General features: G+C 40.7%; 1 protein-coding gene across 1 annotated transcript; it reads right to left on the bottom strand.

The window, feature by feature from the left end:
* Nucleotides 1-10447: 10447 nt before the first annotated feature.
* On the bottom strand, nucleotides 10448-11640 carry LOC135211888 (uncharacterized). Its single transcript, XM_064245114.1, has 2 exons — nucleotides 11453-11640; nucleotides 10448-11246 (listed from the first exon to the last, which is right to left on the bottom strand). The coding sequence occupies exons 1-2, from the start codon at nucleotides 11638-11640 to the stop codon at nucleotides 10448-10450; spliced, it is 987 nt and encodes a 328-aa protein (XP_064101184.1).
* Nucleotides 11641-24042: the final 12402 nt, after the last annotated feature.

Genomic DNA, 24042 nt, shown 5'->3' with positions numbered 1-24042 from the left:
AAGGTTTTCGAATCGATTTATTATTTTACTTAAGTTTTCTGCAACAGAAACAGCTATTTGATGTTGTTGTGCCTTTTTATTTAGTTATTTGTCAAGTTAGTTGCATGGTGGAAAAGTTGAAATTAAACTATAGAAAATGACTACTTGGCAGTACTATAAAAGTGTGAACACGAGTTCGATTGCTCTCTCTTTATTAAAAACCTTAGCTTGAGATAGGACCTGAGAGTAGGTTGGGTCTGAGGGCTGTCCACCTGATGTCGGTTTCCACCAAGCAACCGTAACTGCGAGTACTTATAGTGAAATATTCAATACTTAGCTTGGGGATTTATTTAACATGTTATTTAATTATCAGTGATCTCGGTGCTGAGGAGATTTTTGTGTTATTGTCAATGATGAACTAGATTTCAAGTGATAAATTTCGTGTTACCTGTGTGACCACGAGGTCACCCTTTTCTTTCAGTCATGATACTATAGTGGCTAGAGCTGCCTGAATTGTGTAAATATTTAGATATGAGTGTAGTAATGATAGTAGGTATAATTTTCTAATAAAATTTGTAAATTAACATCATAGTTTTTTCGTCCCTGTGTACGGACTGGTGACTTTCTTTGTTGGTAAATCTGTTGCCCCCTAACATCAGGCCAGAGAACCTGTCCCTAACAGTCACCAAAGAAACTTTGCAACATTTTTTTGGTCCTTTGAACAACAGATAGATGTAAGTAGCCAGTTCCTGAGCAACGATGAACGAGTTATGGTGTTTAATGTACTTTTGTTAGGGCACTCAGTTACCTTTGCACCTCCATCTGATCAAGGGAGTGAAAATTGAGATTCATCGCAGACCAGGCAGGGTAATAGCTAGCCTAGCAACTAAAACATTGCCCTTCTACCATAGGCGATATCACCTCGTTGTCATATATCTAGGGGGCAACGATTTGGCCCAAAAATCTGAGGTAGAAGTCTGGAGTAGGCTGAAGGCCTTCCTAGACAGAATAAGAGAAATAACTGTAAAAGTAGCCATGTGCAAGCAGAAGAGAGGGAATGCATGGAAGCGAATCATTTTGGTATTGTCCCCAATGAATATAATGCTAGAGTAAGAGTCTTTAACACTCAGGTTAGGTGGTATTGCACTAGTCATAGACGTCACAGAGTGCGTCATTTACCAATGAACCCTGTAAACTATAGACAGGGAAGAACATCTGATCAAGTTCATTTCGACATGCATGTGTGAAGCGCATTTAGTAACCGTATCATGAGACTGATTCGTAGCGAGAAAGCCCGTCAGAGTGATAAGAACTAAGTATAGCCTAAGTTGTAATGAACTAACGTAACGTAAAGTAAGAAAGTGACGCCATTTCCTTTGTCCCATTTGCCAGTTTGAGAATTGGAGCTAGTCTTTCCAAATCACGTAGTTATTAATTGTATCTTCCCATAACCACAAAATGGCGGCCGCTTTAGAAACAAGTTGACTCTCTCATGGTCCTCCTGACCACCTCGCGACGCAGGCACAAGGGAGCCTTATGGACTCACATAATGTTTCCATATATATAAATGTGCTAATCATATCCAAGCTGATGAGCAGCAGCTCAAGGAACTGTACTTGAAGAGTGTAATCAACTTCAAACTCGCACTGGAAAGTAAGATACTAAAAACAATGGATGAAGCCAGTCAAACGATCCTCCTTCTCATCAATACAATTAGTACATTTGCCAGTGTAGTGCAGCCAAAAACACATCTACCTAAACTCAAAGAGCTTCCTTTGCCCATGTTCAATGTTGAAAAAAGTGAGTTCGCCACTTTTAAGGAACTATTTGATGTTCATGTGCATCAGCGCAACGATTTGGACGACATAGCCAAATTCACCTATTTGTTAGGGTCTTTAGTAGGAGAGCTGCTCAAGGTAGTTTAAGCCCTGAACCTAATTGCAGCCAACTATGGGGTGGCACGCACTTTGTTAGACAAATACTATGGTAACGAGCATCAGACGCTGGTCATTCTACATCAGCAGTTATCAAATATCTTTGTCCTTGACCATAAAAACTTCTTAATTGAACTTACGGTACTAATTGAACAAATTAAATGTCTTACTGGTTCTGCGATGAATCAAGGTTTGTTAATCAGTCTCCTTAACCAAAAATTGTCACAAAGTCAGATATATCAGAAAGTCATAGAATATCTCCTCAAATGTGATTTTTTCTTGGATGAACTCTTTGAGGCATTAGATTTTTTTTTATGCTCTATGGAAGAAGACTCGTTAGAGCAAGGCAAAAGTGTTTCACCGACAGCGCATACGAATGGGTTTAAACCAACGCCCCTCGGACGGCGACTTGTCCATTTTACAATAATAATCATTCAGCTTACAATTGTTTGAAGTATCCGAATGCTGCATCCAAGAAACAGCAACTTATTTTGAACAAGAAATGTTTTAATTGTTTTGCTTCTGGTCAGTCCAGATCCGTTGCACACACTGTCAACCATTCCAATTCCTCGTCCTCTGCCAGACCATCTCATGTTGTCACAATAATGTAAACAATCGACTCCTGCCTAACGTAAAAAAAGAAAAGCCTTTTGTTAATGTTAAAGTCGCTAAAAATCAACCTTCTGATGAACTACCAGCCACCTTGTTGCCCACTGCTACCACAATGATGTACAGTCATGATCAACTGTACAAAACATGCGTGTTTCTTGACACTGGTAGTCAGAGAAGCTTTATTTCAAGTTGGTTGGATAAGAAATTGAAGTTACCTGTAGTAAAATGCATTGTCTAACATTGGACCCTTTGGTTCCCAAATTGTAAAGGGAGAATTTGACGTTGTTTCTTGCCGTGTTCATATGGGACCGAGAGTCATTAGAGTAAAGTTAGTTGTTCATGACAATGTTAATACCCCCATTCACAACATGGGTTTGTGCAAAGTAAAGATTCATCTGCAGATCTGTGATGGCGATATAAGAAATGACACTATTAGGAACATCAATCTGCTTGTGGCAGCAGACTACTTTAACCTTTTTGTTCTGGGTGTGTTCATCACTCACAATGGTATTGCACCATATTGCTATGTGCCTCAGTGGGCCTTGGATGGGTTGCGTGTCTCAACTGTTCGAACGTTGCGAGTGTGTCGTCTCATTGAAAGTGATGTAGATGTTGATATGTGATGGAAACTAGACACTCTGAATTGTGCCGAACGAACAATTCTCTACTTCCGAACAAGGTTCAACAGAGTATCACTAAAACCGAGAATGGATACCAAGTCAGCTTACCATTCCATGGATCCGAACGACCCCATAACAATTATCGAAATGCTCTTGCCGAATTATACGCTCTCGAGAGACAGTTAGTAAAAATCCTGAATATCGTGACAATTATGAAAACGTCCTTCAGACGTATGTTGCAGTTGGCTTCATTAAGGAAGTCGAAAATCCGAAAATTGAAGGCTACTATTTACCCCACTTCAGAGTAAAGAAGGAGAACCTAAGAACACTGTTACGCATAGTATTCAATGCTTCGTCCAAAGTTAATGGTGAACTCTTGTTAAACGATTGTCTATATCTGGGTCCTAACCTAATCATAATGTTGTATGATTTGCTGATCAAATTACGGAGTCACCCTTATGCATTAATATCAGACATCTCGAAAGTATTTCATCGTGTTTTGTTGAATCCCAAGGACACTACATATGCCCCTTTCTTGTGGAGACAAAGGCCTTCACCAGCGGCCATGTACGCCTTTCAAGTCGTGGTATTTGGTGTTCACTAGTCCCTATATACTGCAACAAATGTTTAGGACTCACCTCCAAGATTAAGAGAGGGAAGAATTAATGAAGTATTTTCATGTAGATAACTATATTCAAACTTTTGAGTCTTATAACCAGCTAGAAGATGCATATGTTGAAACCAAATCATTGTTAGATAAAGCCCACATGCCTTTAACTGGGTGGGCCAGTAACTATCAGAGGTTTAATGAGCGACTAGAATGTAATGAACCTAATGAAGTCACAGTGTTAGGGATAATTTGGAATAGAGACGTTGATCGCTCAAGTTTGAAACCTAGCAAGAGAACTAATGAACCCAATATCCCCCTCAGAATAACGAAACGCAAACTTATGTCATCTTTAGTAGCCAATTTTGATCCCTTAGGATTAGTTAGTCCCATATTTGGCAGGGGAAAACTTTTCTTACTGGAACTTTGGGAGGAAGGGATAGGATGGGATGATGTTCTGTCTCAGGAACGACAAAGGGAAGTGCATGACATATTAACTGAATTTGTAGACATTCATTCCTTAGAGTTTCCAAGGGGAATTATGTTGGGAATCGTCGAGCTACACGTATTCACTGATGCTTCTAGTAAGGCTTACAGAGCCGTTGCATATGTCAGGCAACATGAGGGTCAAATGAACATTCTAACTTTAAAGATGAGAGTCACGCCGAAAAAGCAATCTAAATTAACCATACCAAAATTTTAGTTGTTAGCCTTGTTATTGGGATTTCGGTTGTGCAGACAACTCAAGAGTTTATTCAACTTCTCTCGAATTGTCACATGGACTGATAGCAAAGTAGCTATAGCCTGGGTACAGAGTAGGGAAGGAAACAAAAACACTTTCATCTCTAATCGCATTGGGGAGATCAATTTCATCCAACAGGAGTGTGCTGTAGAACTACAATATGTTCCCACCAAAGAGAACCCAGCAGATATACTCTCCTGAGTTGCCAGTTTGAAGGAACTGAAGTCTAGTCTCATGTGGAACAAGGGGCCTGCCTTTCTCCATCAACAGGGCAGAACTGAACCGCCAAACAACAGCCATGGTTGTTGCAGCCCTCTGAGTGTTGAGGGACGAAGGAATGTTGACTCCGCCAGGAGAGATATGGAATCTAAGGGGGAATAATGTTTGTTTCATAAAGTTAAAGAAAATTATGAAATATGTCTTAAAGCTTGGGAACTGCTAGGAAGATCCATTCACTAAATTAGTATATTTAGAACAAAGACATTATCCTACAGTATGTAACAAACTTGGAAATGATGTGCAAGTGCCCACGCACATAGCTAATTTTATCCTACACTTAAACTTAGTGATGAAAGATGATATTGTCTACATAGAGAGTAGATTATGTAATGTATCTGATTGTAAAACAAGTTGATGTTGCCTCCTAAAGGCATGTTAGCTAAGTTATATTTAGAATTCCTCCAAACCACTCACATGCATTGTGGTGTCAACATACTAAACATGCTTTATCGACAGGAATGCTGGAGCCCTTGACTGAGGGCCATTGCGAAGAGAGTGGTAGGGGGATGTAAGGCCTGCATTCTTGCCTTCAGGCCTCTTCTTTGTCAGCCACCGCGCCCCCATCCCGTTCGATAGAACTTGCTTGCTACGCCTTTTTGATAAGGTCGGCGTGGACCACACTGGCCCCATCCAGATCGAAGGGGGGGTGGGATACATCCTTGTTAACAACCATCCACTAATGTACACTGGGGACACATGAGAAGACAAAGTTCTCACCCCATCACATCTCATCCATGGTGATGTGATAAGACTACTGCCGCCTGTGGTCCCTCAAGAGGAAATGCACACCACCCTGACCACAAGGCAACTGCAACACAGGTACTTCAGGTTAACTGAGACCCTGGACCGTTTCAAGAGGTACTGGCATGATGGATACCTGAAGACGCTCCAAGAACATCATGACTTCCGAGAGGACGCCCCAATTGCCCTTCAAGAAAATGATATCGTCTTAGTAAAGGCTGATCAGCAGAAACGCAGTCAGTGGCCTCTCGGTAAAATTATCGCAGTCTTCCCTGATAAACGCGGGGTAATGAGGTCCGTAAAGGTGTTCTTCGAGGGCGAAGAGCATCTTCGAGCAGTAGAGCACATCTGTTAGGAAACAACAAGAGTCTGTCTAGAAATAGCTAGGGAAAACTTAGTTAGGAAAACCACTGGTAGAATATATATAGTGAAAGTAGAGTGATGAAGGATCTACCAGAAGTAAAGGTAGAAAAGGGAGTAGATGTGTACAGCATAAGTCTGCACGAATAGCAGTTTCGTAAACCAGACCAAAACAATTGGCACTTGTTTTGGAAAACAGTAAGGTGCTAACCTCACCAGAAAAGTTGAACTTTGACTCCTTCAGTGGGTGGTTACCGTCGAGGGACGAAACCAATCAGACGAATCTAGAGGTGGCACCGGAAGTAATGAAAGCCATTCATGAAGAAGTAGGTGTCCTAAAGGACATTTGAGGAGGAGCTAATTGAAGTAGTTAGGTCGAAACTTCATTTGAAGTGCCAGAGAAAAGTAGTCAAGAGCCAGACCTTGTACGGGAAGGCTGTGTTCCTTCTCACTCTGTTCCAAGTGTAGTGTAAAGTGTGTAAACTGTGTTTATTCCAATTATAAGTAATTTTTAAAAAGAGGTGTTTAATTTGCCCAGTTTCCCAAAGATATTCAACCCCTGTTTAAAACATATAAAGTACCTCCTGAGAGACTTAGTGAAGAATAAATAAACTAAATGTTCCTACGAGAGAAGAAACTCAATCGTAACTAGTGATAGATGAAGGTTAGCCCATATGACAAATAACCTTTCAAACATTACCCGTAACAACGAAAACAAAGAAGAAGAAGTGAGAGAATAAGAACTCGTAAGTACGCCGCGCAACATAACGAAGAGAATTAAAAATAAAGACAAGCACAACACATCGTCCCACTCGAGATAAACGCCCACGACGATGAAGAAGAAGAAGAAGGAACGCGGGATGATGCTGAGTATGAAATTGAACAGAATGAGCGTGAGCAGGATGACGAAAATGTAAGTAGCATGTCTCGACAGACTGAAGGACTTGAGTGAGCGAGAGACAGAAAATGGTGGTAACGAAGTGAGTGGAACAGTGACTGAGTTAAGTGTCCGACCGAAAAGGAAAGCTGCTGTTGAGCAGACAGAAAATGGTGGAGTGGGTAAGAGACGATTTAGCATAGTGTGTGTGTGATGTATTTTTGAGGAGAACTATTAAAGAGTGGGAGATTGGAAGAGACTTGAAGGTGTTAGACAGGGTAGTGCTGATTATTGTTGTTGCATCTTGTGAGACCGAACAACGTGGTCCAGAGACGGCTTCAACTGATGCATTAATTTTCTATAAAGTGTCAATTATGTCCGTTTTGTAACTCATACTACACAGGGATGAAGTCACCCCTCATGAAGCTCTAGCCTGAGCATTGTTTTGGAACTGATAGCTGTAATGTGGAGCTATGCAACAGTCTTAGTAACAAGTGAAACTCTTGGTTACTATTTGATCAATTTCACATTGCTATAGTGTTCATTATTTCATTCACGAGGAATGACTGTGTATTTTGAACATAATGAAGTTACATGTTCATATTTTGTCTAGTTGAATTGTTTTCATTTTGTATGAACACATTTTGATTGAAATTCTATTGAAGTCAACAATGCTTTGAAGAAAGCATTGCCCCCATTAGTTACTATACTAATTGAGTCATTTCATTCTTAGAGCAATCCTTTATCACCAAGTTTACCTTAATTGGTCGATTTGGCAATAATTAACATCTGATACGATTCTTACTTTCATTAGTTGGTTTTGTTCCATAAAAATAATCTATGATTACCATTTGAAGTGATAAATTTGAACATTCGTATCACATTATTGCACTGTATTATATGAGATGCTTAATTGAGATCATTATCTTAGTGGAGATGCTTGTCTTGTTGATCATTGTAATTTGATTGATTGCCCTTGTGCTTGCATCACGTTTAGTATACGATATTACCCAAGTTATTTGCCTGTTTGATTGCTAGAAGTGATTGTGTAATCATTCTGTTACCAAAAGGGATGATTTGTTGAGCATTGTTTGAAATGTTATTTTTTCTCTCATGATCGTACTATGTTTTTTGCCTTGAATGTGTTTACATTGCTGATTATTGTTTCACAATCGAGTTAATTATCCCATGTTATTTGCTTAATCACTTGAGTTGAGCTCGTAAAAATGTTATTTACCTTTCATTGCATAGCCAGTCGCAGTGGCTACTATTTTGACATTTATTGTTTTGTCCATTATATAAGTTATCGATTGATTACTCAGAAGTCGTGATTGTGTCTAGCTGTTAAGAGCTGGACGTTTGATGTAGCGCTGCACCAGACATCTAGTCCTTAAGTGTCCCATAGTGAACCACGCACTAGCCTCCCAGTTGGGTATCCCTCGCATTCCTTCTTTCCTTCTTTTGGAAGGGTGGAGAATGTCGCGAAAAAATTAGTGCACAGTTTTTTCGCGATATAGAACTCCACCTTGAGGCCTTAACTTCCCCTCCAATTTTCCCCCAATGGCAGCAGAAATGCGATGGTTCTAAATTTTGCAAGTGTTTTTGAATCGATTTATCATTTCACTTAATTTTTCTGCATCGCAAACAGTTATTTGAGTTGCGTTCTCGGGCCCTTCTCCATTCTTGTCGCCTACATCTGCTGCTTTCGTATTGTTCTCTCCTTCGTTGTCTGCTTCCTCATAGGCATCCATTGGTTCTCAGGCTTTCCTCGCCCTCGGAGAACTTTGACTGACCTCATGGCTCTTTGCTTGCCAGGATACACTTCTACTAGGAGTCCACCCCGAGGCCAGTCTTGGCATCTGCATTGTTCGATGTTAACTAAAAAATGATATCCTTGATCTGTAGGGCAGCTGCCCGGCTCACCTGATGGGCGTGTCACTCTTGAAGCAACCTCAAGTGACCTCGCTGCCAACGGCATTTGAAGTAAGGATAGATTGTGAGGCTGTTCATGCATGGTATGATCATTACGTATCTCTCTCCTCCTTCATCTCGAGTGCTCCCAGGGCAGTCGATTCGGGTTCAGTAGTTGGGAGGCGGAGAGGTGGCGGTCATCTTGGAGGAGGGTTGAAGGTGCCGGTGCGAGTCATCACTCACCTTGCAGTAGCCCTCAGTTCTGGGTTTCAACATTCATGTCGGAAAATTGTTATATGAGTTTTTGCCCCATAATGCATCTAGGCTACATGTAAATGTCGTAAATAATGCTGGACTAACACTCCTTTGGAAGGTAACAATATGAACGGAGCTTCACTCCTTATCATATTATGCAACCTACTTTCAGTATGAATCTGATTAGTCATAACCAATTCGAATTGATTCCTAAAATTATGGACATGATTGGGCACTTCGACCCCATTTGCTAAATTATTACAAACTGAAAATAAGTGATGTCCTAGTTCTAGACAGGCATGCTTTTGAAAAGGATTTGCTGTACTGTACACTTATTCCAACACATGTTTCATAGCATTGATCAAAGTAACGAAATGAGCATTACTCCCCTGTAGATTCCATAGTTTGGCAGGAGGAGTCAATGTTGTCCCTTTCCTCATCTCTCGGAGGGTTACAATAACGTGATGGTTGGCCTGGCCTGGCAATGCTATATCTGGGCTTAACAGCACCTTGATGGGACCCATCTGTTGTAGAAGGGTTGGTCTTCTGGTTTGCCTATCAACAGGATTGCAGCGATTCTGGACAAACTGCAGCTTTGCCTCACACTCCTGTAAAAGTAAAATCTCCCACAACTCGTCATATATGGCGTATTTATTTTCTCCCTTAAACTGAACATTAGTTACCGCTATATTTCTCGTTTCCAAATCGGTCTGAGGGACTCTCTGGCAGGTTGTAGCACATTCAGGGTTTGCTTTAGTTTGTCTCCCTATCAAGCTTAACTGGGCAACGGCAATGCAGGAGGAATCATCTTCGCACTTGGACCTACGTAGGGGTGTACTCGTTCGGCACCCTTTGTCCGTTTCAGTCATCCTCTCCCCTAATTCACGCTCTGTTCCCATGGACTGCTAATGTAGGATATACTGTTGTCGTCAGCATTAGATTCAACTATCCGACAAACACAGTGTTCGGACAGTTGACGCGCCTATGCCCTGTAGGGCTCACTGAGTTACCCTCCCATGATGCACTACCCCATAATGAGTAATGAATAGACTTATTCCCTCGATTTTCTTCATGCCAACAATGAAAAGGCTAAAATAATCAGCCCTATCAGCAAATTAACAGATTTCTGAATCTGCTATCTTGTACCCCTTCCTTTTAAAAACTGACTCACTTTACCCACGCCTACATTGCAAATAGGGTATCTACATCACCGTGAACGACTAGCCTAGCTCTCACAACCCTTTTACCCATATAAATCCTACAAGATATAACATCAAATTCCCCATTTACTGTTGGTGAGACAAAAGGTGCGATATTGAGTGAAACCCTCTAAACAACTAGTGACTCGAGCTTCTGTGTTAGCCAACTGGAAATGAAACTCCGCTGGCTCCCGGACCCTGGGCAATTCAATAGAAGGCTTGTTCCTTACAATTCTGGGACTAACACAAGGTTTCTCTTTCTCCCCCTTAAACGGTTTTCCCTGATTTACGTTACAATTTACATTTGAATTGACTGACGAATGGGTTTTATTTAGGTTTCTAATGGGTTTTGTTGTGATATAAGTAGGAGATTGACCACGAGTTGGAAATAAGGAATTTGGTGCGGGGATGGACCTAACTTTGACTTGTTGCTGCTGCTTTCACATATGAGGCTGTGATGCCGTCCATTGCTTATCTTGTAGTTTCTCTTGCTGCTGTATTGTTTGCTGCTGTGCCCTGAAGCAAGACTGTTAAAACACTTACGAACTAAAACAAGCTGGTGCTTTTTTGGATATTGTTGGCAACTGAAGGCAGAATGATCGATGTTGCAAAATGGGCACGACGTTGATCGAGAGGCGCTAGATTCTAGAACTTTCAGTTGAGAGGATCGTGATAGGTCTTCCCCCTTTTGCAACGTGTCATCCTCATAGTATCTTATAAGGAAATCCAATGTCTCAAGTAACTCATCTAAACTATAGTCGCACTTATGTAAATACTCGACAACTTTTTGATACACATGACTCTGTGACAACTTCTGGTTTATCAAGCTTAACAACATGCCTTGATCCAGTGCAGATCCACTTAGGTGTTTAATCTGCTCAATCAACACACTGAGTTCTATCCTGAACTCTCTAAGTTTGATATTATTAAACTTTGGGACGAAAATATTAGCTGACCACCGATGTAGCATGACCAGTGCCTGATGCTGATTGCCATAATATCTATCTAGTAAATTGAGGGCCACGTTATAGTCCGCCACTGTTATACTCAGAGCTTGCACCACTCTGAGCAGCTTCCCTTTCAGAGATCGGAGAAGATATGTGAACTTAGCAATGTCGTCTAAGTCCACACTGTTATGCACATGTATGTTAAACAATTCCTTAAAGTTAGCGAATTTGCTTTTCTCTCCCTTGAATACAGGCAACGGGAGTTCTTTCAAACGAGGTAGATGTGTTTTGATTTGAGTTACCTTGGTTAAACACCGATTTGGTTATTGAACAGCGTGATTACATGACCAGCTCTGCCGGGGGTCGGTCCTATCGTAGTTTCTACTGACAGCTCTATCTTAGTCATAGTTGTAAGGTACAGTGTTTGCAACTGTTGCTCATCAGCTAGAATCCTATCTAATAGGTCTTGATAAGCCGTGACACTGTGCAACTCTAATAGATCTCTTTGTGCATGTAACAGGGAGTCAGAGAGGAAAAGGATGTGATAGTCCATCTGTGCTTCAATAGCGGCCACCATTTTGATCAAGGGTCTTCAACAAATTATGTTAAATTAGGCTATAAATGAAAGCAGGGTGTTTTACTCAAGCAAAGTTAAGGGACAACAAGAAATGACGCCGCCATACAAGTTACAGGAAAGGAAACTACTTGACGTGAATTTACCTAAACCTTTAGTTCTCCTTTTCGGCCTGCCATGTCTGCTCGTTGCAATTCAGTTACATAATACTATTCAAGAAAATTCCTATTATTTGAGAATCGAGATGCACCCCATCAGACATTCAGCCTAACCTATAGGCTAAAGGTTTCATAGGCAAATGTCAAGTGTTGTATCTGATTTGCCTCAAACAGTCACTTATGATGTGCACATTAAGACCTTTTACTCTCTCTCTGTATTCTGCAGGATTTACATGTAAACAATTAGTTTCTGGGTACTCTCTTTCCTCTGAATTACATATTGCTACTGTCATCGCAATCAACCTAACTTGCTCGATAAATGGTCTTGGTCTGTTCCAGACTTCTTTCTGAGAGTTAGCAGTCAGATCATTACCACAGGAAAATTACAAAGACCACATCCACAGGTCGTGCAGTTGGAAACTCATGTCTTAGGCTGTCTGGTTCAAAGAAGGACCAAATGTTGCAAATTATTTCCTCACAACAGGGATCACTGATTTACCAGGTGGTATTGGCAAGATAACCTAGCCTTTGGCACAGACTTCAATCCTCAACTCACAGGATTAATGAAGATGGCGGCCAGTTTTTACAGTTTTATTACAACAATAAATGATCTCATGTCTACCCTTACAATACATTCAAAACAATATGTCCCATTTACAATTCAAAGTTACCCCACTATAATATAGCTGACCACGTGATCCTTATGGGAACACTGATCTTATCAACAATTCCCAGTTAATAAGCAAGTTAACTGAAATACACTTATGGCCTCAGCCAAGCGCAGCTAAATGAATTCGGAATGCTAACATTGTAAATTACAAGACTGGGAGGTAATGATCTACCGGCGAAAGGACAGCTTGATCAAAACATGCCTTACCTCTACACACTCTGGAGACTGGAAGGGAAGTGTAGCCAGCTCGTGTTAGAGACACTATCTTAGAAACAAGTTAGGTATTTTCTCAGTCAATAGAAAGAATATTTCAATACCAAATGCAAAACAAATACCCACGATTCTGCTTAATTAGCAACTCAAAAACATGCACAAAATACATTAATCAGAGGAGGAACCATCTTTCCTGCCGGCTGCTTTCTTCTCCTATATTTCCTATTTCAACCACAACGGAATCAAGTTGACAGAAAATGTTGCAATCATTTTTTCACGATACATACGCTACCCGCTTACCTTTTACATGCAGCATGCACTCCTGTCTTTATTTCAAGATTTTGGTGTTGCTTGAAGGATCCTTATTGTAGATTCACTTAATTTTATTAGGCTCGTAACACAGTCTCTTGCATAGGATCAGAGGGAGATCTCAATACATTTTCCACTCCGAAGACAAGTCTCTATGGAGCAAACCTTCTTGAACGTATGCTGGTCTCCATGACCAGGAAGCTTCTTCCTGCTACCACCTCTAGCAAGTGGTAACTTACTTCATGTGCCAATATTGGAAGGAAATTTGAACACCAAAAAACATAAGCTTACATTACTAAGGAGAAAAGGGCCAAGAATACAGAATACACTTTACAAAACTTATTTACAGTTTCTGTAACACATACATATACTAACATTGATATCCTGTCCAAATACTATATATATTTTATTAGGTAAATGTTTTCTTGTAAGATGATTTTTAAATACTATTATGTACATAAAGTGTTTTAGGATGATACATAGTAGTCTGTAGCGCATATCTAAAATAGGCAGGACCACGGAAATAGCAGGGGACGTATGTTTATATATGCACAGCATTTACATGTTACATACTAAGTATATTTTCGTGACTACTGTAAATACATTTTTTTATGATGAAAAATGATTTATTAATTTTCAGCTATTATGATACTGTAATGTATTAATGTAATCACAGCAAAGTTTCAATAACATAATATGCTTTGCCCAAACCAGCAATTGACAGAGAAAAAACATTGGATGTTGGGATGCTGTTATACCCAGGTGCAATGATAGTCAACTCGCTATAGGCTGTCATCTACAAAGCAACCAATTCAGGAGCACCATTTATTTTCCTTGGCGCTAATTGGCTGTACACTTGCCGTTGATTGGCTGAGCCCTCAAGACCATCTTGCGGAGGTGGGAGTACTCTTTGGTGTCTGTAATTGTGAATGTTTGTATTGTTTAAAATTTTGTGTATCAAAGCTAATTGTACCCTAAAATGCCTCTTAAAAACGCCCTGATCCTTCTAAAGCTGCTGGCAAAGAGCCTGAATAAAAGAAGGCTGTCATGAAGCTTGAGGAAAAGGTAAAACCTCTCAATATGTTGAAGGAGGGCTTAGTGTTACCTGCAGTAGGGCGCCATTTTGACCTGAATGAAAGTACAGTGCAATACATGAAGAAAGAGGCCGACATACAAAAGGCTGTAAGTATGAGCTTCTTCAGTACAGCAAAAACAGTTTTGACAGTGTCGGATAAAACAAAAATCATGAAGATGAAATCTGTGCTGCAAAACTCAGGGCCATCAAGAATAAGAGCAAGGTTGTTGCTCCCTGTGTTCTGGCTGCCTAACCCTAAGGCCTGGATCACCAAAGTCCTTACAGAGGAATTCAAGGTGTTCCTGATTATGGATAATGCTTGTCATGAATGTTATGGCGACTTTCACTAGGTTCGTGCCAGATGTTATGCAGGTGATAGCCCTACCAATGGACAGGTTCCAGCCTGTACACAAGGACAACTCAATAGGTAAACACATCTGATTTTAACAGTTTTTATTACAAAACTATACTCTTCATTTAAAATTAACAAAGCAAAGTAAATAAACGGGACTTCAGTGGCTTAGCACACTACACTTGGACAAATTTTATGTGGCCACGTGACCACACAAAAACACTGAGCATATTAAAAAATATGCTCAGTGTTTTTGACGAAACAAATGCTGATACATTTCTTAGAAGAATCTAAACATGTTCAATAATGATTAAATTCAATTAGCCCAACGATGGCTACAAAAAGTAACGATTACTTATGTGCAATTCAAGACCTGCAAGAGTTGTTAACTCTACCACACTAATTAACACAGAGAGAGGTCGAGAACCGCAGGAACTGTGGTTTTATACCTGAGCGGATTGGGTTAGTAATTTTAGTCGGAATTTCTTTACTTTATAAGAAGGAAACATTCCTATGTTTTTCATATTATTTATAAGATAACAAGAATTTAGTGATTAAGCAATGAGGGAGGAGAAGCGATGACTAATGTGTACATACAAAAAAGAACCATTTCACTGCAGCCACCAATCTGCCTATACATGGCAATTTGCTTTACATTGCAAGTGGGGAAAAGATGGAGGGGTGGAAAATAAGTCTCAGAAAATTCGTGCACTAATTTTTAGCAACATTCTCCACCCTCCAAAGAGGGGGGAAGGAAATTAAGCAGGCAACAAGGCAATCAGAAGGCGTAGGCAAATATGGTCAAATGGGTCGTCAAAGCCTGGGCTCATGTGTAGCGCTACAGCACAAGTCTAGCTTTTGACAGCAAACAGGTGCAATATGGAGTGATCACTCAAAAAGGCAAGGACATAATGCAACAATCAAAGAGAATCAAAAGCAATGTACAAATTGTAACTCTCGATGCAACGATTGCAATAAGAGGTTCAGTAAATTCAATCAATGTCAACTCAGCATAACATACTACAGAGCAAGTCAGGCCATGTAATGGCAGCAAGATCAAAATTTAATTCGAATAATATCATGGCATCAACAGACAAACAGTGCAGTGAGATCATAACTGCAATCATGCAAAAGCAATGTAAGCACATATCTCATGGCATCAATAGAAAAAAATAAACTCAATATCAATACTCAAGCATAGCTTGATCAATGATAAAAGTAAAATCATGTAATAAAGTCAAGATTCGTCTTCTAGGAACTTGTAACTCACTTATTGCTTGTCCCAGATAAAGGTAGGTTTACACCTATGCACTTTTGTGTTGCGGGCTGTTATAGCATGGGACCGCAAGAAACCGCCAGAAAATTGACGCAGTGGGGAGAAAAAATTACCGTTATTGAGCGGCGTGGCACGGACCCGTGCGGTGTGTTACGGGCATGTCATGGCGCGTTCTTGCGGTGTCTAGAGGAGTGTTACGGTGTTGTTGCGGTTTTATGGTCATTGTTGCTATGCCAGGGCATGTGCTCTTGTGGCTTTGTTACTCCGTGTAACGGTGTGTTGCGGTGGCTTGCGGTGTTGTTGCGGAGTGCGCGCACATCTGCATGAGACATGACGTGGAATGGTGCATGATTGTTGCACATGCACCGTGCCACACCGTGCCAGATATGAACCTTGGGTATATATAGAGGCCTGCCAAGCACATCATTCATTCCACGCTCACCCAGCATACAATATGGACCTCAACAGCCTCTCACCCCAGGAGACCCAGAGATTTTTGGTAGCTGTCCTGTGTCTCTGTGCAGTCCAGGTCATCGACAGTTTGAGAAGACGTACTACAATGCCACAGCCACCTGCACCACGCAGAAAGGACTGCAGGGCATGGCAGATTTGGGCTCGGGAGTGGCTGATACGTAGACAACTACATGGGGACTACGACCAGCTACTACAAGAACTGAACAAGGAGGATCACAAAGGACACAAGAACTTTCTACGCATCTACCCTGAATTGTTTGAGGAGATGGGCGAAAGGCTGATGCCCATGTTGAAGAAGGACACGAAAATGTGACTTGCACAAGAGGTGGGACTCAAGTTGGCGGTCACTCTCCGCCACCTGGCAAGTGGGAACGACTATACAAGCCTCCAATACAGCTTCAGAGTCTCTAAGAGTTCCATATGCCGATTTATCCCATTAGTCTGCCAAGCCATTATCGACACATACAAACCAGAAGTGATGAACTGCCCCAAGACACCAGAAGAATGGAATGATGTAGCAAAACAATTCGCCTCAAAGTGGAACTACTTCAATTGTGTGGGAGCCCTGGATGGGAAGCACGTTGCGATCAAGAAACCCAAAGGTGGAGGATCACTGTATTTAAATTACAAGAAGTTTCACAGCATCGTCCTCATGGACCTCTCCGATGCAAAGTACAGGTTCCTGTTTGTCGACGTTGGTGCAGAAGGAGGTGCTGGGGATGGAGGAACCTGGCACAAGTGCAACCTGGCCAGGGCCATCACAAACAACCGAGCAGGACTCCCACAAGACATAAATCTGCCCAACGACGACGAACCCATCCCGTTCCACATAGTCGCCGATGATGACTTTGCTCTCAATCCATGGTTGATGAAGCCCTACTCCCACCAATCACAAGATCCCACTGAATGAATATACAGCTACAGATTATCTCGCGCTCGTCGTGTAGTGGAAAACGCATTCGACCTGCTGCAGATGAGATGGCGAGTCTTCAGGACGACGATGAAACAGGATGTACAGGTGTCCAAGAAGATAACTTTATGCGCATATGTCATGTACAACCTGGCACTGCAACGCTACCCGGTTGCTGGCACCAACGTCGACTATGAGGACCAACACCATAATGTCGTAGCAGGTACTTGGAGCGAGGAGTCGCTGAACCTCATGGAACAACTCATGGCAAAAAGGGAACCAAACTACACGTGTCAAGCGAAGGCCGTCAGAGATTACCTGGCCCAGTACTACTCATCGGATGCAAGCGCAGTGGAATGGCAAGAGCGAATGGTGTTTCCTCGAGGACGACCAACTACTGACAAGTAGAGGACCCAAAGAACTCTGTAATAAAACATAACCAAACAAACGTACATATTTGTAAATAAAGATCATGATGTATTTTCTCATTGTTTTATACTCCCATAATTTTGTATTGTCCTAATATCAATATTAATATAATAAAGAATATTGGAATGATGATTGGTACATATAAAAATGATATTGGAAGATAATTAACTGAAAGTAATAATAACATAATTCATAATAATGAGACAAATGAGAAGCAAATGATGGACATAACAAGAATACTTATACTAAACAAACATGAAAAGCATAGAATATAAGAAAATGAACATGAAAAGCATAGAAAGTAAGAAAATAAACGTGAAAAGCATAGAATATAAGAAAATGAACATGAAAAGCATAGAAAGTAGGAAAATAAACATGAAACGCATAGAATATAAGAAAATGAACATAAAAAGCATAGAAAGTAAGAAAATAAGCATGAAAAGCATAGAATATAAGAAAATGAACATGAAAAGTATAGAAAGTAGGAGAATGAACATGAAAAGCATAGAATATAAGAAAATGAACATGAAAAGCATAGAAAGTAGGAAAATGAACATGAAAAGCATAGAATATAAGAAAATGAACATAGAAAGCATAGAATGTAAGAAAATGAAATTGGGACTTGGTTTATACCATAACGTTCAACTGCAAATATCATATATTATCAACTGAGGTCAATATGTCTTTAGTATCTTTCTGATTTCTCATTGTTCCCCTGTTAACCCTTAAACGCCGAATGGACGCATTAAACGTCGAGTCAAAATCTTCCCCGATTTCCGAATGGACGTACCATACGTCGGCTCAAAAAAGTTTTTTTAAAAATTCGCGGAAAAATACTTATAGGCCTACCAGCCAAAAACTTTTGAATCACGGGCCTTGGGGGATGCTGGGATTTCACGGATCAAGGCGTTGTTTTGTTTACAATCGTTACGCAGGCGCGCAAGCGGGAATTTCTTTCTTATCGCACTAAAAAGTATCTGTGACACATCTCAAAAATTATTTCGTCACTTTGACATAATTTTTGCACCATTTTAAATTATCCGTTACATGAAGTATTTTATATGAAAATGTGCGCAATTTCATTTAAAATACAACAAAAAAATACTCATGATTGTAACTTTTATCAGTTTTGAAATATTTCCATATAAATAACGATAAGTGCCAAAATTTCAACCTTCGGTCAACTTTGACTCTACCAAAATGGTAAAAAAACGCAATTGTAAGCTAAAACGCTTATATTTCAGTAATATTCAACTATTTACCTTAATTTTGTAACAAATTGGAAGTCTCTAGCACAATATTTCGATTTATGGTGAATTTATGAAAAAACTTTTTCCTTACGTCCGCGCGGTAACTCTTCCGAAAAAAATCATACATGCGATTGTGGTAATGTTTGCACCATTTTAAAATTAGCCGTTACATAAAGTTTTATATATGGAAATGTGCGCAATTTCATGCACAATACAACTAAAAACAACCCATGGTTGTAGCTTTTATCAGTTTTGAAATATTTTCATATAAAAAATGATAAGTGACAAATTTTCAACCTTCGGTCAATTTTGACTTTACCGAAATGGTCGAAGAACGCAATTGTAAGCTAAAACTCTTATAATTTAGTAATATTCAATCATTTACCTTAATTTTGTAACAAATTGGAAGTCTCTAGCACAATATTTCGTTTTATGGTGAATTTATGAAAAAAATAACATTTTCCTTACGTCCGCGCGGTAACTCTTCCGAAAAATCATACGTGCGATTGTGGTAATGTTTGCACCATTTTAAATTAGCCGTTACATAAAGTTTTATATATGAAAATGTGCGCAATTTCATGTAGAATACAACGAAAAATAATTGAAGGTTGTAGCTTTTCTCATTTTTGAAATATTTTCATATAAATCACGATAAATAGAAAAAAAACCACGTTCGGTCAACTTTGACTCTACCAAAATGGTCGAAAAACGCAATTGTAAGCTAAAACTCTTATATTTTTGTAATATTCCATAATTTACCTTCATTTTGCAACAAATTGGAAGTCTCTAGCACAATATTTCGATTTATGGTGAATTTATGAAAAAAACTTTCCTTCCCTCCGCGCGCGGATTCTCCGCCATAAATCTCCGAATTGCGTACATCGAATTTTCGGAAAATTTGCTCCGTTTCATATTAGAGTTTTATATATGAAAATGTGCGTAATTTCATGTAAAATAAAAGGAAAAATATTTGAAGGTTGTAGCTTTTCTCATTTTTGAAATATTTGCATATAAATCACGATAAATAGAAAAAAAACCATGTTCGGCCAACTTTGACTCTACCGAAATGGTCGAAAAACGCAATTGTAAGCTAAAACTCTTACAGTATCGTAATATTCAATCATTTTAATTCATTTTAAAACAAATTGGAAGTCTCTAGAACAATATTTAGATTTATGGTGAATTTTTGAAAAAAAAAATTTTTTACGTCCGCTCGTTACAAATTCGTGCATAATTTTGTGATAATATTTTTCCGGTGTTGCTTTTATTGTTTTACAATGTATTATATATCAAAATGATTGCAATTTAGTGTACAATACAACGAAAAAAAAGAAACTCGTTAGCTTTTACCGTTTTTTGCACAATTATATATGAATTATTTTTTTCGCTACCATATATCGCATTATTTACATATGATAATGATATTATTTTTCATTTCTGATGATTGCATACTAAACTTCAGGCAATGACAAAAAAGGAGCCAAAAATGAATTCTTAATCTTCAAAATTAAGCTCGCTGTGATTTTTTGAAAATATTATTTTTTCCGCTTCCGCGCTCACTCAAAACCGGCTCCGGGATTCGGGGGAGTTTTTTATTTATACCGCTTCGGCGTTTAAGGGTTAATAACTATGTCCAGTCAATGTTAATTACTGTTTCATTATCATATTTGTATGTGTTCATGTTCATTTGATCATATTCTCAATATATTATTGTTCTTACCTTGTATGTTATTATATCATTTGATGGCCATATTTATTTCATGTTACGTTCCATTTTAAAGTTTAAGTTATTTTCCGAGTTCTATTTATTTCATATTTCATGTTAAGATTTCCTGTTATATTTCTTCATGTTATTATTCTTTATGGCCATGCTCTTTCATTATTCAATTGCATTTTATAGTTCAAGTTATTTTCAGAGTTCTATTCATTTCATATTTCACATATATTTCATTCTATTTTTCCTGTTATACTGCTTCATGTTATTATTCTTTATGGCCATTCTTTTTCTTATTCAATCTCATTTCACCCAATCATATCATATATATTGTCATAACATATAAATTAAGCATCAATAAGGAAAATGTAAATGCAAGTCAGTATTTCAACATATTTATTACAAAAAGAAAAATTATTACTTATAAAACTTACAAAATCATTGAATATTAAGAAAATAACTAAAATACAATTTATTATTAAAAGAATAACATTCTATTTATCTATTCACAAATTGTTGACTCTCACTCGATTGATTCGGGGTCAATGTCCTCCTTATTACCTGGGGGAGATGTTCAAGTCGTAGGTGGGTGGATCCTCTGCAGCAGTAGGTTTCGGTGTCGAAATACTGGCGCCAGGGGTAGGGGGCCGCAAGTCTACCAAGAGACTGTTGACCAATGGCGACAGCGCAGAAGTGGAAGGTCGAGGAGAGAAATTCAGTGGTGTCGAACGTCCACTGGGGAAGAATGACGGTGTCCCTACCCTTGTCGCCTGGGTCGAGTACACCTGATGAGATACCTGCTGCTGCGGCTGAGGCTGCTGTTGAGGGTGCGGATCATAAAAGAACACAGGTTGGGGTTGAGATGCGAACCACTGGTGTGGTGATCCCCAAACTGGTTGCACTGCAGAAGCTGTTGAAGTTCCGGGTTTGGTCTGCATTTCTTTATCAACTCGTGGGGGCATCCAGTGGGAACAACCCCCACGAGCCATGGCCTCTTTCGTCGTGGCATCCTCTTCCTCGGGTCCCTCCAAACTATGACAAAGCCTAATGACTTGCTTGAAGAACGGCTTCTGGTATCGTCGAGGCACGTACTCCAAGCGTTGAGTCAAGTACTGCACGAACACGGTGATGTCACGATGCGTGCTGTCCTGCGCTTGTGGCATCAGTGTGTTTATGCTTGTCATAATCTGGGTCAGTTGAGTCTGCAGTCCTTCTGTAGAGTCAACTGTGTCGGTGGATAGCCGTCGGTCCTCTGGTAAGTTCGTCACTCTCCTCTGCTTCAGCCGCCTCCTCCGCTGGATCGAAGCTGCTGATAGGTCCGACATGTCGGTAGAGGAATCGTCTGCGTCGGTTCTGTGCGACGATACAGCTGAGAACCGATCGCTTGCTACTGTGGGTTCGTGGGCGATGTGACCTCCCAGGAATGCCCATGAGTCATCACCTCCTCCTCCCATGCTGTCCTGTTGCGTGCAGCCGACCCGTTCATGTATTCCCTCCTCTCGATCTTCCCGAAGTTGATACAGCAAGCCTCGGAGAACTTCCGAACTTGCTGGAAGCTGCAATTGATGAGGTTCGCTGCCAATTCATGCCAGAGTTCCTCCTTCCTCCTCGGATTCGACCATTGCCTGTCCCACTCGCCGTACAAGGTAGGGTATGACTTCACGAACTCTATGATGACTTCTTTGTCCTCTGGTGTGAACGGGTAGTGTTGAATGTCCTTCTTGCTGGGGCGGTATCGTTTCTTTGGGTGCACTACAATACCACTCGGGCCTGTGAAGTCCTGGAATTCGACAATGGATAAGGTCGGCTCAATGTTCAGCTCTTCCTCGTGTACAGACGTCTCCTCCCGTTATGAAGGCTGGATGTTGTGGGTGTCCTGGGTGTCCTGGGACTGCTGGGTAGGCCTTGGGGTGGTCTTCCGTAGAGGCATCGTGTCACGTGGCTGGGTGAACGTGGCTGGGTGAGTGTGGCTGGGTGAATTTGCTGGGTGAACGTTGCTGGGCGAGAGTGGCTGGTTGAGTGTTGCTGGGCGAGAGTGGCTGGGTCACAGAGTGGCTGGTCGACAGGCTGTCACAGCAAGAATGATGCCCCAGTGGTCAGTCAGGCCCCTTTTATCCTCCCCAGAATGAGCGCCAACCTTCCATCCAATCGACCTAGGGAGACGCCGTAACACACCACACGCCACACGCACACTGCACGCCCCGCAACATGTGCGCGCCATGTATTAATCATGTATGATGGCGCCGTAAGGGCACCACATGGGCACCGCACGGCGCCGTGACATCACGCCGTAACACTCCCTTGCGGGTGGTATGGCTTCGCACCACATCGCACCACGTGCGATGTGGCATGGCACCGTGAGGGTTCTTACCTCTTTTGTTGCAGGGCCATGCCACACCACTTACTGCTTCGTGCTATTTCATCAACCCGCCAGACGCCGTGCAGAAATTTGAAATGATTTCAAATCTGGGTGGCGTCGTGTGGCTTTAACGGTCATTGCCAGCCCCTGCCAGCGAGGTGGCGCACTTTTAGTGCGTTTATAGTGCGGTTTCATGTGGTTTCTTGCGGTCCCATGCCGTAACCGACCGCACCACAAAAGTGCGTAGGTGTAAACCACTCTTAATACTCATAACGGGGTCATCGTCAATGACAGAAAAATCAATAATATACTGATGCAGATATATACAGGTGGTTCAGTAATCATAAAGGATGGAAATATATCACGAGACCAGCCAATTAAGGCAAGAATAGTAATGGATGATTACTCACACAATAAGATCGTTACGATCTACAAATTCAAATGTTCGTTGTTCCAACACAGATGCCATAAAAACACCTATAGAAGAGTTGCACATGGTGGGAGCTTTTCCCATGCAATGCAAGAGTTACAACATGCACAAAGCCAATAAATCAACACATATAAAAGACATTCTAATAAGGTCGTCATGGACCGCTGTGTCGGGTCTCATACAATGACTCAACAGAAAATGGAATATAGAGAACAAAGTCTCAGCTCTAACTCCTTCAAAACTCTTTTCCAACGCGCACACTTTCAGAGTTCACCTCTTTACTCTCGACAAAAGCATACACTACACTGTATAAAATTGTCTCTTACCCACTCCGACATCTGTTTCCTCTGTTTCTCTGCATCCTTCCTTTTCATTTGGATACTTGCATCACGTACTGTCTCACTCATTTCACTCCTAACCCTACTTATTTCATGACCACTTTCATTGAGTTCATCAGTCTGTTGATTCTCTCCATCGCTATCGGCTATCTCTTACGTTTCCTTCACTTTCGTTGTCCTGGGCATCATCTTCTCATTGTTCATTGTAGTGGGGGTTCATCTTAAGAGGGACTATGTGTTGGATTGCACGTAGATGTTCCCCGCCCTCAAACAGGACTTTCAGGGTCCTGACGACTCCATTTTTATCAGGATACAACTCGAGGATTCTGCCAAGGGGCCATTGACTGCGTTTGCACTGGTCCGTTTTCACCAGCATGAGGTCGCCTTCACATAGTGCAGTTGGGGGGCGTCTCACAAGTCGTGACATTTTTCCAGAGATTTCAGGTAT

This window comes from Macrobrachium nipponense, chromosome 19, assembly GCF_015104395.2.
Source record: "Macrobrachium nipponense isolate FS-2020 chromosome 19, ASM1510439v2, whole genome shotgun sequence".
Taxonomy (NCBI): domain Eukaryota; kingdom Metazoa; phylum Arthropoda; class Malacostraca; order Decapoda; family Palaemonidae; genus Macrobrachium; species Macrobrachium nipponense.
This window is presented reverse-complemented; position numbering and strand designations above follow the sequence as displayed.